We start from the raw sequence: 17,348 nt of genomic DNA on the forward strand, positions 1-17,348 counted from the left end.
TTGTAGACGAATCAAAAAAAATTTTTTGCCACATGATCTTTAAAAAATCGAGAACACCCACCTCTTGTGTATTTGAGCAAAACATTGTGCATTGCATCTCCCATGCGTCTTGAAAATATTGACAAATCAATAATGTTGCGTTTTGCAACAACCGGCGTCAATAGTTTAAGTATTGATGATCAAATCGCTGGCCCCTGCCCAATGCCCTAGCTGTAATAGAAGTGGAAAGTTAATTGGAAGAAAAAAATCGAATCGTAACGTATCATGGAGCATTCTGAAGTATCAAAAATAATTAAGTCGCCTCCTTAAGAAATCGTTATTGGAATGTATCGTCATGGAAGCTGTAATTTACACCCCTAATTGTAACTGCCCTTACTTAAGTTCTTTTTTCCTTTCCTTCCTTTTAGCTACTATTGGCATTTCCCATCCAGACATTGTTGTGGAGACTAACACCTTGTCTAGTGTGCCCCCACCTGACGTCACTTACACCCTCTCCATCCCTGAGACTACCATCAGCACCGGCCTTCTCTCTGCTCTACAACTGGAGGCCATCATCTACGCCTGCCAGGTATGCCCGTCTTTTTGATGTATTTTGGGGTTTTTTAGGGCTTTTTTGCCTTTATTTTGACAGGATAGTGGAGGAGAGACTGGAAATGTGGGGAGACGGGGAAGGATTGCAAATGACCGGGGCCAGAATCGAACCCGAGTCGGCGATGTAGTAACCCAGTGCCCTACCGTTAGGCCACGGCAGGGCCAGGTATGCCTGCCATTACTCTGCGCATCACCCATGTTGAAAGGCGCGTGAACAGAGAGGTTGTGTAAGACTTTTTCATAATCCTTCATGTTGACGGATATGGTTGAATTTCTTTTTAATCTTCTTTTGCCTGCCATCTCGCTTCCCAATGTGCGGGCCGCGACCCTGAACCGCAAAAAGCACAGATGTGTAATTCTTGGCCAACAGAGAGTACGCAGCCTGTGAATACACTCCCAATTTCCCCATTCACTTGACCTCCACTCCTCACCTTGGAAGATCTAAGCTTAGTTGTTTTTCCATCATCGTTAAAATTGTTTTAAATCTGTCAATGATGGACAATGTGTGTGTCTGTGTGTTACAGCAACATGACGTCATCCTACAGAATGGGATGCGGGCTGGCTTCCTGATAGGGGATGGAGCAGGAGTAGGAAAGGGCAGAACAGTGGCTGGCATCATCTTGGAGAACTACCTGAAGGGTCGCAAAAGAGCACTTTGGTAAGGAATCTCCTCTATCTACTCAACAGTATCATACAGATGCAATTTTGCCAGATTTGTTTGATCACGTGTGTTATGGATAGATGACACGCATGCACTTTCCAGCACCAAATATCTTTCTGACCAAATAGAAAATGATTTTCCTATTTTTTGTCTCTTTCCTGTTTAGGTTCAGCGTTTCCAACGACCTGAAGTATGATGCGGAGAGAGATCTCAAAGACATTGATGCGCCCAATATCCCTGTTCACGCTTTAAACAAGGTTATAGTCCTCCGTCTTCCAGTTACTATTGTACAGCGAAGAAAACCTGTGTTGGTAGTCCTAACCTCTTCTGTCTGTGTTTCCTGTTGACCCCATAGATTAAGTATGGAGACACTTCTACCTCAGAGGGGGTTCTATTTGCCACATACTCCGCTCTGATTGGTGAAAGTCAAGCAGGCGGGCAGCACCGCACCAGACTCAAGCAAATACTTGACTGGTGCAAGCCCAACTTCGACGGAGTCGTATCCTTTTTCAACTTTTCTAGTTTCACTTGAAATATGATTCTAATTGCTCTTATTGTTGTTGTTATTATTTGTGTTGTATTTTATTAGTAGTAGTATTATTATAGTATTATTTGTTTAGAATTAAATTAAATGCTATGAGAACAAAAATGCTTTCTCGATTTTGGCTAGTCATGCAGATAAACGTTATAGTCAATGTTCCTTAACTCTTGATGTTTGTTAGATTGTGTTTGATGAATGCCACAAAGCCAAAAACGCTACGTCCACTAAGATGGGCAAGGCGGTGTTGGACCTGCAGAGCAAGCTGCCCAAGGCAAGGGTGGTGTATGCCAGTGCCACAGGTGGGTCATCATCTGGGCCAGGGTTCCAGCACCACAACGGCCTCTGCTGCCAGAGAGTGCTGTCCAATATGCGGACTCCCATCCTCGGCCTGTGCTTGTGGCCTTCTGTTTTGCTGACGCCCCGCCTCTGTGGAGAAAACGATAAAGTTTCCCCGCTGCCAGCCTAGCCACAACAACTTTTGGGGGACTGTTCTTCATTCTCCATCCCAATTGCAAATCAGAAAAAGACATTAGAATTAAGCTTTTGCCAGATAATGAAATACAATTTTGTTGTCAGTGACGTCATCACAATGCCACAACGAGGCAAGTGAGCAATGGAGGACGGCTGTCCGCATATTAGAACGCAGACTGAAGTAGTTTTGCCAGATACCTGGTTTCCTCTTCCTGCGCATGGTTGTCACTGTTCTTTAGCTTAAAGATGAAACCACTTTTTCCATGCTGTCAGCAAATACCAAGGCTTGTTTTTCTCCGTAGTTTCTCACTGCTCACTTATCTCTGCTGCCATAGGTGCCTCTGAGCCAAAGAACATGATCTACATGAGCCGTCTAGGGATCTGGGGAGAGGGCACACCCTTCAAGACCTTTGAAGACTTCCTGCATGCCATCGAGAAAAGGTCAGCTCATGCATCAGTGCTGGATGTCCCAGTGTGGACAGCTTCCATCCCTGCTCACTTTCTGCTTCCCTGTATTGTTACCGTTGGAGATGGATTTGAGTTCTCCATCACTATGACTGATTTCAGTCATTTCAAGACACTTTTTAAAATATCTCCTGTCTGTACAAGCCAAATACAAATCCTCACCATCCTCATCCTTGTTTCAGCCTTATTTGGGTTATGAAACTGATGGATTGAAACAGAAATATTAGCACGTGTAATCTATGTAGCAATGTGCACAATAGCTAGTAATAGTAAAGAGTAGTTTGACTATATGTGACTATATCTTAGCTTTGCAAACATCTGTGAAGGATGCACATATTTAAGTTAGCTCACTGTCAAAGCTTAGGTGTTGCCTGACTTTAAAGAAAGGCTTGCCTGTTCAGTATTTATTGCTGTCAATCATGCTTCAGTATGTGTTGTCCTGCAGTCATTCTTTAATGTTCCAGTGGTCAGGTGTCCTTAAATGTTACCTTGTTTACCTTTGACAGAGGTGTTGGTGCCATGGAGATAGTTGCCATGGACATGAAGGTCAGCGGAATGTACATAGCGCGGCAACTCAGCTTTGCCGGTGTGTCATTCTGCATCGAGGAGATTGCCCTGGATGCAGAGTTCAAGTTGGTCTACAACAAAGCCGCCAGACTGGTGAGTGCTGACTTTCTCAGCTGAACGGCATCACAGAAGACAGGATTGTGTGTGAGGGTGGAAGTGGGAGGCCGTTCCCCTTTGGTCTGGTACACAACACTCCCTTGTTTGACCCTTGACCCTGAATTTACGGTGCTGCTGCCTGCTGTGTGGGGTTACCCCCTTTTCTTAGCATGGTCTCTGACTCTCTGTCATGGTCCAGCTCCCTTCTATGCATTGGACTAATGACTTGCATTACATTTATTTCGACATTGTTGTTGTAACTGTTTTTAAGGAATGCTGATAATGTTGATGCCCTCCCTCTTCTACCCTAGGCTCAACTTTTTTCACTCTTTTCCTGTTCTGCTCTTTTTTCCTCTGTTGCAGTGGGCTGAAGCCCTGGTCTTGTTCCTGAGGGCAGCTGACACTCTGGGGCTGGTGTCCAGGAAGTCTCTCTGGGGCCAGTTCTGGTCCGCACACCAGCGCTTCTTCAAATACCTCTGCATCTCAGCCAAAGTGCGCCGGCTAGTGGAGCTGGCCAAGACTGAGCTGGAACAAGGCAAGGTCAGTACTGTCCATGTGCTTTCCTCTTTCTTTCCGTACAGTACTGTGATGGGATGGGAGTCTACCCAAAAAGCGAAATAACAATTTGAAACGCTCAAATACCGGCTTCAAATTTGCACTGTACTTCTTTTCTCTCCATCTGTAGTGCATTGTGATCGGCCTGCAGTCCACGGGTGAGGCTCGTACTAGGGAGGTGTTAGACGAAAATGATGGGCATTTGGACCGCTTCGTCTCTGCTGCTGAGTGAGTTCTGTCTCCTAACCGCTCTTTCCTCGTATAACTACCCAGACTTACCATGACCACTGCCAAAAAGTACAGGGTACTGGCAATACAGTGAGCGTTAACACAAACAGGGTTTGGGCGAGTGCTTTGTAGCATCACATACCCCAAGTGTGTTTTCCTTTGTGAAGTGCCCCATAGTGATGCTGTGATGTTTTCCTGTTGACCTTCTCTGAACACAAAATCACAGGGTCCCTCTAAAGATGAATGGCATTTTGCTTCTTTGAACACGGAGCCCTTGCTTTGGTGTCACCGCTGCCTGAGCCGGACCACAAAGTGGTGTGGCGGCCACGTAATTCTACCCCAATGTAAATGAGGTGACGCTAAACTGGGCTCCTGCTTTCCACAGGGGTGTGTTCCAGTCGCTGGTGCAGAAGCATTTTCCCTTGGAGAAACCCAAGAGAGACAAGCCTGCTGGGAACAAGAGGAAACGTAAGCAATGGGCCACATTAATCCATCCTCTCACATCTACCATAAAGGACCTGGCTAAAATTCGAATCATAATGTCTGCTTGGACTCCTAGAGCGATGCTGTACCAATTCTGGAAATGAGTTCATTTTACACCTCATGGAGTAAAATGATTAAGATTCCCCTTTCTTCTGTTCCTTCAGCCATTCTCTCAGTCTGGTGATGATGCCTCTAGTTACAAGCCGGCAATTATCATTGAATTGTGAGTCCAGCTAGCTGGACCCATAAGACTCAGTGACCTATGCTGGCTTAGAACAATTTGCACCATCAGACTCAGAGAACGACTGGAAGCACAAGATAAAAGTTTATCTCAATCATTTAACTCAAGGGGAGGTGTAAAATGAACTTATTTCCAGAAATGGGACAGTATCGCTTTAAGCTATTCACCTGCATTTTTAAGGGCCATTTGGGAATGCATCTCTAAGTTGGTTTACCTCAATGTTGCTTTGCACTGCTTGTCAATATCAGGGAAACCCCGGGGCCGGCCTCCGAAGTATCCAAAGCATAGTAAGGCCATAGTAGGGGAGGTGATCAGCATAAGTGACAGCAGCAGCTGTGAGTCAGACGGGATGTACAGCTATTCCAACTCTTCCCCCGAGACCCCACTAGACAACGACGACGTCATCTTCGTCAATCACATCAATGGTCACACAGGTACTCCCTCACACCCTCCTCCCAGCTGTCTGACCCATGCAATAGAAAAGCAATGCAATGAATGTCTCCTACCCCAACTCACTTTACTTTCCCCCCCCACAGCTAAACTAGAAGAATTAAAGCAGGGCCTGCTCAGCAAGATATCAGACCTGGGGAAGGAGTTGCCTCTGAACACCCTGGATGCGCTGATTGACCGCTTCGGAGGCCCAGAGAATGTGGCTGAGGTGATGATCTTCTTTAAACGTGGTGATGCCAGTAGTCCTGTGATTTAGCCACATGGGGCTGCACATTCACATGCACATGCCTGGCTGCTCGACACTTTATTTCTATAGCTGTTTAGGGTAAGGGTGACCAAATAAAAAGTTTGTGAAATCAGCTTGTTTTGTTCTGTGTCCATGTTGGAGAAGTTCCCGATAAAAAACGGGAACAGACTCACTCTGAAAGTGCAGTAACAACAAGAGGTGCCCTCACCACGTGATTCCTGTTTTTAAGTAGTTTCTAAAGCTCTTGGTTCAACAAGTTACACCACTGCTCTTATTGTCGGTTTGACGGTAATTCCGTGACCTAGTTTAACATTCATGCCATGAATCATTTGCACTTGTGATGATTGATTGCATTTGTTTATGTGTGTGTGCAGATGACGGGGCGTAAGGGTCGCGTGGTTCGCCACCCTGATGGCACAGTGCGGTATGAGTCACGTGCTGAGCAGGGCCTCACCATTGATCACGTTAACATCCGGGAGAAGGAACGCTTCATGTGTGGAGAAAAGGTTGGTTCTGGCATCATTAATGCTCTTCTCAAGTTGACCACTTCTTGTATCATTGGTTAGCTGTCAATTGTCAACAAACTAAGATTCTAGGAGATTAAAGAGCATTCATAGTTGTTTGGCTCTTTGCATTTGAAATTAAGATTGCATTTCACCAATATCTATACCATCATCCACTTATTGCACTTGTTTTCTCCATGTCACTTTTGTGTGTGACCATTCCACCACGTCTCACCTGTTTTGTCTTCAGTTGGTGGCCATCATCTCTGAGGCGGCGAGCTCGGGCATTTCCCTCCAGGCCGACAAGCGTGTGCAAAACCAGCGTAGGAGGGTCCACATGACCCTAGAGCTGCCCTGGAGTGCCGACCGGGCCATCCAGCAGTTTGGTGAGTCTTCCCTGCTGTCCACCACACCATGCTTCTCTGTGGCATACACCACATTAACAAGATGTGGGGAAGTATACCTGTGATGAAACTGTTCTGTGCTGGTGGCTAAACATGATTTGTGTTTTAGTTTTTTTGTTTTTTTTTAATGAGATGCCGTCAGGCTTGTGTTGCCTTTTCCTTAACGACCGTCTCTCTGGTATTTGTATGCACAGGCCGCACTCATCGGTCGAACCAGGTGACTGCTCCCGAGTACGTTTTCCTCATCTCAGAGCTGGCTGGAGAGAGGCGTTTTGCTTCAATCGTGGCGAAGAGGCTTGAGAGTCTGGTAAATACACACACAATTCAAGATGAATTTGTGATGACTTATATACTTCTGTAGTACCACAGTGTATTTCAAACTTGTTTTAATCAAGTAATATTTGTCCCCCAAACTATCAATTGTCCTTTATGGCCAGTTGCATTATGGTGGCGGGTGTGTAAATTTTGATTGAATGGCCTTTCCATTCCTCTGTTACAGGGTGCTTTGACTCATGGAGACAGGCGCGCCACAGAGTCCAGAGACCTCAGCAAGTTCAACTTCGAGAATAAGGTGAATATATCATCGTGTGTGTGTGTGTGTGTGTGTGTGTGTGTGTGTGTGTGTGTGTGTGTGTGTGTGTGTGTGTGTGTGTGTGTGTGTGTGTGTGTGTGTGTGTGTGTGTGTGTGTGTGTGTGTGTGTGTGTGTGTGTGTGTGTGTGTGTTTGTTTCATTTTTATTATTAACATGTGAACTGTCTGTGATGGTTTCTGTTTTTGTTGTGCTGCTGTTTATGATCTTTCTTCTACTTCCCATTTCACACTTGCCTTTCTGGTCCCCTGTAGTATGGAAACAAAGCTCTGGACCGGATCACCAAAGCCATCCAGGGCCACATCAAGAACACTGTCCCTGTACCCAAGGAATACCCTGGTGGTGATGCTGTCTTCTTCCGAAGTAAGGATTTCTATTCTTCCCAAGATATAGACCTCTTTTTTTTGCATCCAGAATCTGTCCCGAATAGTTAACTTGTCTTTCTCTCTCCGCAGCCATGAAACAGTGCATGATGGATGTGGGAATCCTCTGCAGCAATCCTCGCTTTGTCATCAATGGTGACAAAGGTATGTATAATGATGACTAAAAAAGCTCAAATCTGACCCAAGATCATTATCATTCTCCGTCTCTCACTACACTTGTTTCCTTTCACTTTATCACTATTTTATTTTTGTCCAAACAAAGGTGTTAAACAACAAAAATGTATGAGTAAGGGGTGTTAATTTCTCTGCAAATTTGCTTTTTCAGACTGCACAATCACCAAGTTCCTGAACCGCATCCTGGGCCTGGAGGTTCACCAGCAGAACTTCCTGTTCCAGTACTTCACTGACAATTTTGAGCACCTCATTGAAAAAGATAAGAAGGAAGGCAAATATGACATGGGCATTTTAGGTGAGTACCGGCAGATGATGATGCTAACCTTGGGACTTTGTTACGCAGTTCATTTGGAAGCTGTGGTGTAGACTAGAGCACATCCTGTAATTATGGGCAGAGTACTAAATTGCAAGGTCTTCAAGGGCCCAACGATCAATGGCAGTCCATATGAAATCAGTCTGTTGATCTTATTTGAACAGCCTAAGTTAGTGGTGCTATGAACTGCAAAGAGGGAAAAAGGACAGTGTTTCCTCAAAGGTTAGCTCCCAAATATTGGTCCCCTTTCCTCTCGTTACAGACCATGCATTGCTGAATGGCACGGACTGGATTTGAAAAAGCAATAGATTTCTCTTTGATATGGTATATGATGCAAAATTAGAATGTTAATGTAGACATGCTATTTGTTTATGTATTTGCCCTGTATTGTAAATTGGTTCAACAATGCTGTTTGTCATCCTAATGTGGTGATGGATTTCAGAGACGTGAGCACTTGTTTTTGTGTCATTAGATCTGGCCCCAGGGAACGATGAGATCCGTGAGGAGACCCAAGAGCGCTTCTTGACCGCAGGGAATCCACAGGAGGGACAGGTCATACTGTATAAAGTAAGTGCTAACGCTGTATCCAACCACAAAGACTACCATCTCTCTCTATCCCTTCCTCATTTAATTTTGCTGTCCTTTTTATTTCTCTGTGTTAGATGAAGAGTTGTATAGTTTCTTGCTTCTCATGTGTTGGCATTGTACTTTGGCACTGTACTTTGGCACCAATTGGATCTGTTAATTTGTGTTTGTGTGTCTCTCAGATCAGTGTGGATCGAGGCATGCCCTGGGAGGAGGCAGTTTGTAAGGCTGGTACCCTCACTGGAGAGGATGAGGGATTCTACCTCTCTCACAAGGTACACAGAAGCATACATTACAATATAAATATTTTTAAATATTACTTATATAATATTAATACCTATATTTAATGAATGACTAAGCTTGCTGGAATTCTACAAAGGTGAACATGCATATGGTTTCATCTTATTGCCTGTTTGTACATTTTCAGTTACGAGGAAGTATGCCATGTGTACTGCTGGCAGAGCAGGGGCGAGGCAGAAACCTTGTTGTATACAAACCCAACATTGGCAAACAGGCTCATCCCGAAAGCTTAGACAACTTGCAGCTTCGCTATCACAAGGTAATATGCCAGCACACACACATTATGGCCAAATAATGATATTAAACATAACATATCTGTGTGTTCTATTCTATGCACTTCATTCAGCCTAAAATAAGTCAAATACTGACCCCTTGTGGTGCAGTTGGTGGTATACGTTTCTGCCATGATTAAACTGCTGCACTTTGATCAGAGAACAGTATGCCCATGATCTGGATACATGTCTTGCTGTCAGCTGATGGCGCCTGCCTTCTTTTTCCCAACATCTCAAGGTGACCCCTGACGAGGCAAAGGATTGCTGGGAAAACCAGTTTGAGTTCTCTCTGGAGAAGTGCAGCCATGCTCACTGGTGAGTCCTGTGGATCAGTGTCTTAGTGCAATGCCAGTACTGCTTTCACACTTGATCTTTCACAAAGATATGACCGGTTAAGTGCCGTTCACCAACACCCTTGAAGCGTGGCACTGAACAGTGCTCATTGTATTGTGTTGCCCAAGGTGAAGCGCAAGTTGTAGAGACAAGCATTCTGCATTAACAAAATATTCATGGTTGGAAAAATCCCCACCAAAAAGACAGATTTTACTTGAATGTTCAAATATCTTAAATAGATTTGTTAATGGTTGTTGCATTTTGTGTGTGTGTGCGTGTCTGTGTCAGGAAGGGCAAATGTAAACAGAAGGAGATGGGCCATGAGTGCTGGCTGGGCATGCGTCTGAAGCAGTACCACATGCTCTGTGGTTCCCTGTTACGGGTTTGGAAACGGGTGGCTGACATAGTCTCTGACATCACAAACTCCAGCATCCTGCAGATTGTACGATTGAAAACCAAACAAAACAGCAAGCAAGTCGGTGAGTGCATTTCCATACCCCATACTCAGCTTCTTTTCCTGTTGTTAGAGATATGATTCAATCTATGCCATGTTATTCATCGCTATTTAAGACTTAAATTGCTAAAGTACAGCTAATACATCACAATGACCAGGGTAACTTTGGGCAGTCATGGCTAGGACTGGGTACCGAAATTCAATTCTTTGGTGGAACCGAATTAAAAGCTAAGGTTCTACTTGGTATTGAAACGTGCCTTGTCTGTCGGTTCCACGTTTCGGTTCCTGAAGTCTGACTGTCAGAGCCATCAAATGTGTGTTTAAGCACGCGGCCATTTCAGCCAATCACAAGTGTCACAAACTGACCACGCTCCTCCTGTTCCCGTTTCACACTTCATTTACTCTTCAGGAAGATGTCTCTGACTCCTTGGAAACATGTTTTTCCATGAAAAGAGCTAACTTAAGCCGGGCATACACTGTGCGATATTTTCACTCGTGGGTCTTAAGCTTCTGCTCACACTGCACGATGGAATTTCACTGTTTAAAAGTTCACGACTCACGACTCACGTCCTCACACTACACGAGCCGACAGTCGGATGCGAGCGAAATGCTTCCACCGTACGACGCGACAGGCATGTTTCCCCGGTCTGCAGAGGGGGGAACATGCGCACCTGAGGTGGAGATGAGGTCGCGCTCTACAGCGAATCGCACGGCCCTATTAATTTGTGCATGTGAAGTGACAAATCGGGTCGTAGCACTGCTTTAACTGTGCGATTTACGCACGAGCCACGACCAGAATTTCAAACAGTTTTGATTTTCTTCCGACCCTGCGATTGCAGGATCGTGAGGCGAAATCGCTTGTCGTTACCCCATGTACACTGCACGATGCGAGACTCACGATTGACCTGCGATTGAGCAAGAAATCGGCCCGACTGTCAAAAAGTCGTGCGAGTGCCAAAACGGGGCAAAAGTCGCACAGTGTAAGCCCAGCTTTAGAAAGAACTGGTCTTGTGTTTGGGACGTACAAATGTAGCCTATTTAGACCGTCGGTTTAATTCGAGGGAACAAAGAGCAGCGACAAAAAAGATTTCCTCTCTATCCGGCTGGAGAATAACGCCATTGTTTACTTGAAGTAGCGGCCGCTTAAGGTTAAATAACTGTGGATTGAAAGAACATAAAAACGTTCCGTAAAAAACTGTAAAAAGCTAAGAATCTCAGCTTTCGAACAAGCCCTAACACATGTCTGTAGGTCTAGGTTAAGGAGATCGCTGGCTGTTAGGAAAAAAATGACGAGATAAAAAAATGGTTGGAAAGCGCTATTTTTTCATTTGCTCAGCGGCCGCTTACAGTTCAATAACTTTTGAATGAAAGAACATAAAAACGTGCCGTAAAAAACTGTAAAAAGCTAAGATTCGCAGCTTTCGAACAAGCCCTAACACATGTCTGTAGGAGAAGGAGATCGCTGGTTATATATATATTTAGGCCTATATATCGTTTAGATTAGGACTCTTTTTAGCTTAGATTCACCATGGCGTGAAAGCACAGTGTTGTCGCTTGCAGCAGCTGATCATACGGACCAGTTCTAGTCCCTGTATGGAAATGCGTGCGAGACAGCACCATCGAGCCCCCGTCAAGTTTCATGAATATTTATGAAGCCTAGTTGTGTTAGAACAGTTCTGCAGAACCTAGTAGAAAAGCCCCAGCTGTCGACAGACTGGGTAGGCTACATTAAAAAATCATGTCAGGCACGCTATTGGTACCAGAAGTGAAGTTGCACCGTACAGCAGAACAATTTTAATCAGACATGAGTACATTTATCAGTATCAAAACCGTTTATTATACTTGCCAAGCCATGCCGAGAGGACAACTTGCAGCATGCAATTAATCATGAATGCTGTATAGAATTAAATGCCTTTAACCCGCCATTGCTTAAGTCACGATGAGCGCCGCCTTGTGGCAGGCAGGGAAACTCATGATTTACAGACCTGTTACGCCATCTACTGGCCACTTTGGGTAACTGCAGGTTTAATTCAGGGTTTCTAGGAACTGAAAATGGAACCGTTCTGGTACCGGAACCGAAACGAAGGAACCGGAAATGGAACCGGAACCGAAAATTGTCAATCAATACCCAGGCCTAGTCATGGCCTAGTGGTTAAAGAGAAGGACTTAAAATCAGCGGTTTGCAGGTTAAATTCCCTCCCTTCCACTCCCCACCTCAGTCCATGGCTGAGGTGCCCTTGAGCAAGGCCCCTAACCTCACACTGCTTCAGGGATTGTAAACAATACCCTGTGATGATGGTAAATGTAAGTCGCTTTGCATAATAGCAGCGTAATGTAATATTATACTTGGAGCACAGACAAAGTGGGATAGAGGAAGAGATCTGGAGCATGAGTTAAGGGGTACTCATGGCACAATAAAAAGGCTAAAAAGGTTGGGAAACACTGCTTCAGAGAAAAGAGATTTATTATAGAAATTGATGGAAGATGGAGTCAGTCATCAGTTTTTACTGTATGCTGATGATCTTGTTCCATATCTTACCCGTTATAACATGCATGTGGTCCGCTCTGCGTAGGCATCAAGATCCCTGAGAACAGTGTGGAGCGGGTGCGTGCCGAGTTGAAACAGATGGACGGGGACGTGAAGCGGCAGCGGCAGGAGCGCGAGCAGCGGGCGCAGGAGAAGCTCCACACAGAGCAGCTACTGCTCCGTCTGGCCAAGCTCCGCTCCACCAACCCCGCCAACCCCGGCATGGCCCTGTCCAGCTTATTCCCCCGCTCTACCTCCACGTCGTCCACCAACTCCCCCAGGGCCCTACCCGCACTGGTGAAGAAGGAGCTGCGGGACTCGGACGAGGTGCTGGACCTGACACACAGCCCCTCGCCCTCCCCAGACAGCAGCACGGCCGAGGCAGGACTGGGGGCGGACAGCGGCCCCACCCTGCCTGAGACCTTCCACCTGGAGGCGCTCATCTCTCAGGAGAGGCAGCGAGAGCAGAGTGGCAGCAGCAGCAGCAGCAGCACCCAGGCACACGCGCTGCACGCACGACTTCTCCAGCAGCAGCAGCACCACCAGCAACAGCAGCCCCGCGGCCCCCACCCTACACTCCCCCTCGCCCAGCAGAGGCGGCGGATGCAGGCACAGGCACAGGCACAGACACAGGCACAGGCACAGGCACAGACACAAGCCCAGCACCAGACGAGCCGCTTGCTACTCAATCACACCAACCTGCGGCAGCGACTGCAGCAGCGCTCCAGCAGCCCCCTGCCTTCGCACGCAGGCACACCAGGCAACGCTGCGCCACACGGCTCCTACAACAACCAGTTCCCCGTCAGAGTCAACGTGCCTATTCGACCCATGGCGAATGCAGCCATGCATAAAACGCCGCAGAACGCACGCAAGTTGCCACAGTCACAGTCGACTCAGAACATGGGTCTAAAGCAGCAGCTCCGCACCGATACGTATCCAATGCTGCAGCAGCTTCAGCAGGAACTGCAGCGAGAGAGAGAGCGGGATCGGGAGCTTGGGCTAGATCGGCCGTACGCTCAGCAGGCCAGAAACAGGCAGCGCCTAGCCAGTGCCGCGCATCTTCCAAACATGCACAGGGTGCACATGGGCAACATGCACGCACAACATCTGTCAAACACTCAGCCGTCAAGTACTCGCACGATACAGCAGCAGCAACAACAACCGCAACAGCATCAGCAACAACAACAGCAGCAGCAACAAAAAATGCTTCACAACACTTTGAGTCAGCAAAGCTCCCTCACCCAACCCCATACACAGACACAGACTCAGACTCAGACACACCCCCAGGTGAATACACATACCCATGCGCTTTCGGTAAGCCCACCCATGTCACTCGATGACTGTCCATCTCCTAATGACATTCTGGATTTCCTGGACTGCACGGCATCCTCTGGTGTCCTCCCACCATCCTACTACTCCACCACCTCTTCCCAGGCTGTTTCTCCATCGCTTTCATCCTCCTCCTCTCCCTCTATCGCTTCCTCTACGTCACTGTACTCGGCTGGGCTACCTTTGCCTGTCGGCACAGGCACGGGATCCTCTTCTGTCTTTGCTCCTTCCTCCTCCCCTTCCTCCGCCAGTAATCTTTCCCTCCTCTCATCAAATCCCTCGCTTCTGTCATCTGGCAACCATAACTCCGTGTTCTCCTCTAACAATGGCTCCTCCATCCTTCCTCCTGCACATACTCTCCTCTCCCCCATTAACTCCTCTCACCTGTCAGGTCATTCGCTCAACCCCTCTCAACTTTCCACTGCCCCGACTGACACATACTCACTCTTCTCATCCTCCTCTTCCTCAACCTCCTTACCCAATGGCCACTGCAGTATGGACGCTTTGGACATGTTGAGAGCCGGCTCTGGAGACCGTCAGTCTGTTATTCAGTACAAGCCCGAGTGGGACGCCACCTAGGATCCAAGGTGCTCGCTCGGCTGCCACTGTTCACGCACACACACCTCAGATCAGAACTGCCCATCAGAACTACCCCCCCTCGACCCCCCCCCTCCCATGCAGATGCCGTGAGCCACTGTCTCCAGGGCTATCAAGTAGCATAATTATGTTCTGTTGAGTAATGGTCTGCATTTTATAAGCTACTGCTAAGAAATTGTGTTTGTTTTGTTTTTTATCTGTTCTCTGTTGTGTTCTATTTTGCTTTTGTGATGACCACAGTTGATCTTGGTAGAGAAGACCCACCATATGCTTCTTTCTGAGGTAACGCAACATGCCCCAACAAAATTAAGTTGTAAGCCTCTGAGGCATTAGCGCCTCTGTGCTACAAGAAGCCAGAGTGTTCAGGGGTGGGGGCGGCATTACTGTCAGAAGTACTGGATGTAGTCAGCATGTTTCTTAATCTGATCATTTCAAAAGATAGTTGGCTTCATAACTTCAATTGCCCATTGAAAATTGTTTTGATATATTGTGCCTAATTATTATAAGACACAACCCATATAAGAGCAGCCTTCTGTCTCTCAGATCAACCGAAATTGTCAGGCCCTCTGATCTGAAAGATCCTAAATGGCTGGAGCCATTGTAGTTTCTCTGTGGCTGAAGCCTAGTTTTTCTGTCTTATTTCTGTCATGGGGAAATCTGTTCTGATCAAATGAAATGCCTTGTTCTAACAGTGCCTTCACAAATGCTAAACAAATGCAGTCTTTGAAACTGATATGTATATATTTATATTGAGAGAAGTGGAATATTATTTATTACTATGACTTATATGTTACTCTAAAGAAAAAAAAAGAACTTCCTCTCTTGAGCAGTGGCCACTGTCACACAACATTTAGTCTGCTGTTTATGGTTATTATTGATATTAGATTAATTATTAGCTCTAATATTTGCTATTATTTTGCCCTACTCAGCAAGTTAGACCATTCTCTTTCGTCCACATCTTCCCTGGCTGTGATGGCAGAGAGAGAAAAATGGCCAGTGCTGAAAGTGAAGATGGCTGTAATGTGAGTCAGATGTTATAATACAACTTGTCACTTGTACTGCTTGTTTTAAGTAATTTTCTCAGGTATAGTGCTGTCCTTTTTCTACCAGTCCAGACCAATTATTACCGTATTTGAAGTTAATTCGTTTTGAGAAGATATGTTTTGTTTGGGGAATTAATTCAGGGGAACCAGGGGAACCAAAATTGCAGAATAGGAGAAGCAGTGAATCAGGTATTGTTTTCACTGTCTCTCACCTTCACGTTGAAGTGTAAGCAATACAGTGTCTTATGAACATTTCTCAAATATACCTACAATTGATGAACAACTCCTCAAAAGTGCTTCAGTGGTTCAACAAATTAGTGTGTATTTGTCTAACTGGTTTGAATAGTTCTATTTAAATATTCTTTAAAATTGGGTGGGAGTTCAGTTGTCAAGGTCCTCACTGTAAGGTCAATAGATGTGTCTTGTGTTCTTGTATTCAAGTGGGAAGAATGAAATGTGTTATTGTTCTTTGATGTTGCTGTTCATATTATTGTCATCATAACTATTATTGTTATTTATATTCAAGGGATACTTTAGTAGGACTGTTATGTTGAATCTTTAATCCTGTTCGATAGCTCAACATGTTCTAAACCTCTCATCAGGGCCCCCCTCCCACACCCTCCTCAAAACTTTAGTCAAAGCTTATTTAACCTGCCACCAAATATATTGCACTGCCACGCACTGCTGTACTGCAATATAGTATGTTTTATGTCTGATCTATGTTATGCACACTAATCAAAAAATGATCTCCTTGCTTCATTAGGTTTCAACCACCCCACCTTGTCCATTTTATTTCTGACACCAAAGCATCAGCACAAGCATCTTACAAAGTGAACACAGGGGTGAATAGCTTTGGCATTTTTACTGATCAGATGCCATTTCAGGTTCCATCATAGTAGAATTCTCCCTGAAGTTAATCTCAGGAAGGCCCATGGGATCACTTTAGCGACGCAATGGGTTATTTAACGGGGCAAAACATGTCCTGCAATGTTGACTACTGTTCTTAAAAGAAGGATAAATTGAATACTGAGCTCTTGTACCAATTTTGGAATATTTGTGAGTTTGACACCAAATCAAATGTTTTTATTTTTTTTCTACGGATAGTTTTAGAGTAGAGGAGAATGCCATTTGTTTTATTATTATTATTATTGTTATTATTATTATTATCGTTTCAGCAAATCTGTTGGTGTCAGCATTACCCTTTATTCAGATTCCTGTTCTCTGCACAAACTCTGACTAGTCTGCTCCTACTGCAGTTTATAGTACCGGTAGCTGTCACTGTCAAATACAAACCAGTGTCCATTTCAGGCCATCAAGCATCGAAATTACGTTTGACCTCTTATTTCAGTGTTTTGTTGAACAAGAGAAATCTGTATTCTAAATGTGATTTTGTCACTAGTGTGCATTTTCATAAAATGGTCTACCTTTCCCTTTCGAAGAACTGAAAGAAGTTCTTTGGTGAACACTTTGATAATAAAATCAGAACATTTATTGAAACTGCTACTGATTGTATGTATTTTCTGTTGGAGCACTTTTTTTTTTCTTTCGGGGTCCTTTTTATTTACTGAATATTTATGACTGGGTGTAATTGTAAATAATGTAAACATCTGTGCCTTTTGACTCATTCTCAACATTTTCTATATCTAACAGAAGGAATATATTGTATTGATATTAATTTTGTTAACAAATAAAAATAAAAAACTAGAGTTTGTCCAATTGCTGAATGAGGCTTTTGTTTATCAAGGCGTGTCAACATGTATTTCTGCAGCTTGTATGCAGGTGTTCAATAGCCCTATCTCCAGCCGCAGTAAAACATGGGGGGAAGTTTCTGGATGGAATTGCAGTCCATCTTCTTAATGTTGCCTTTATAATTGCTGCTAACCCTGAAACTGCACCAATATAGACCAGAATCACACTTCAAAATAGTGAAAATACTTCAGTGCCTT

The 17,348-nt window shown here is 45.0% G+C and overlaps 1 protein-coding gene across 4 annotated transcripts in view; it reads left to right on the plus strand.

Annotated features, from left to right (window-relative positions):
- The window catches only part of LOC134465033 (protein strawberry notch homolog 2-like), a 35,051-nt gene extending 17,938 nt beyond the window's left edge, over positions 1–17,113 (plus strand). For 3 of the 4 annotated variants that reach the window (XM_063218426.1, XM_063218429.1, XM_063218427.1), the window contains 24 exons: positions 408–568; positions 1,116–1,249; positions 1,419–1,509; positions 1,608–1,751; positions 1,975–2,092; positions 2,600–2,705; positions 3,236–3,389; positions 3,756–3,932; positions 4,078–4,175; positions 4,561–4,643; positions 5,148–5,557; positions 5,971–6,102; positions 6,350–6,485; positions 6,698–6,810; positions 7,003–7,074; positions 7,347–7,455; positions 7,548–7,619; positions 7,801–7,944; positions 8,435–8,529; positions 8,730–8,822; positions 8,975–9,106; positions 9,358–9,434; positions 9,741–9,931; positions 12,480–17,113. In XM_063218426.1, the coding sequence (XP_063074496.1) occupies positions 408–568; positions 1,116–1,249; positions 1,419–1,509; positions 1,608–1,751; positions 1,975–2,092; positions 2,600–2,705; positions 3,236–3,389; positions 3,756–3,932; positions 4,078–4,175; positions 4,561–4,643; positions 5,148–5,557; positions 5,971–6,102; positions 6,350–6,485; positions 6,698–6,810; positions 7,003–7,074; positions 7,347–7,455; positions 7,548–7,619; positions 7,801–7,944; positions 8,435–8,529; positions 8,730–8,822; positions 8,975–9,106; positions 9,358–9,434; positions 9,741–9,931; positions 12,480–14,341 (4,904 nt within the window). In that variant the 3' untranslated portion in view covers positions 14,342–17,113. The remainder of the gene's footprint in view (positions 1–407; positions 569–1,115; positions 1,250–1,418; positions 1,510–1,607; positions 1,752–1,974; positions 2,093–2,599; positions 2,706–3,235; positions 3,390–3,755; positions 3,933–4,077; positions 4,176–4,560; positions 4,644–5,147; positions 5,558–5,970; positions 6,103–6,349; positions 6,486–6,697; positions 6,811–7,002; positions 7,075–7,346; positions 7,456–7,547; positions 7,620–7,800; positions 7,945–8,434; positions 8,530–8,729; positions 8,823–8,974; positions 9,107–9,357; positions 9,435–9,740; positions 9,932–12,479) is intronic. The other variant, XM_063218430.1, reaches the window with a different exon arrangement.
- The last annotated feature ends 235 nt before the right edge of the window (positions 17,114–17,348 follow it).

This window comes from Engraulis encrasicolus, chromosome 16 (assembly GCF_034702125.1).
Source record: "Engraulis encrasicolus isolate BLACKSEA-1 chromosome 16, IST_EnEncr_1.0, whole genome shotgun sequence".
Classification (NCBI taxonomy): Eukaryota; Metazoa; Chordata; class Actinopteri; order Clupeiformes; family Engraulidae; genus Engraulis; species Engraulis encrasicolus.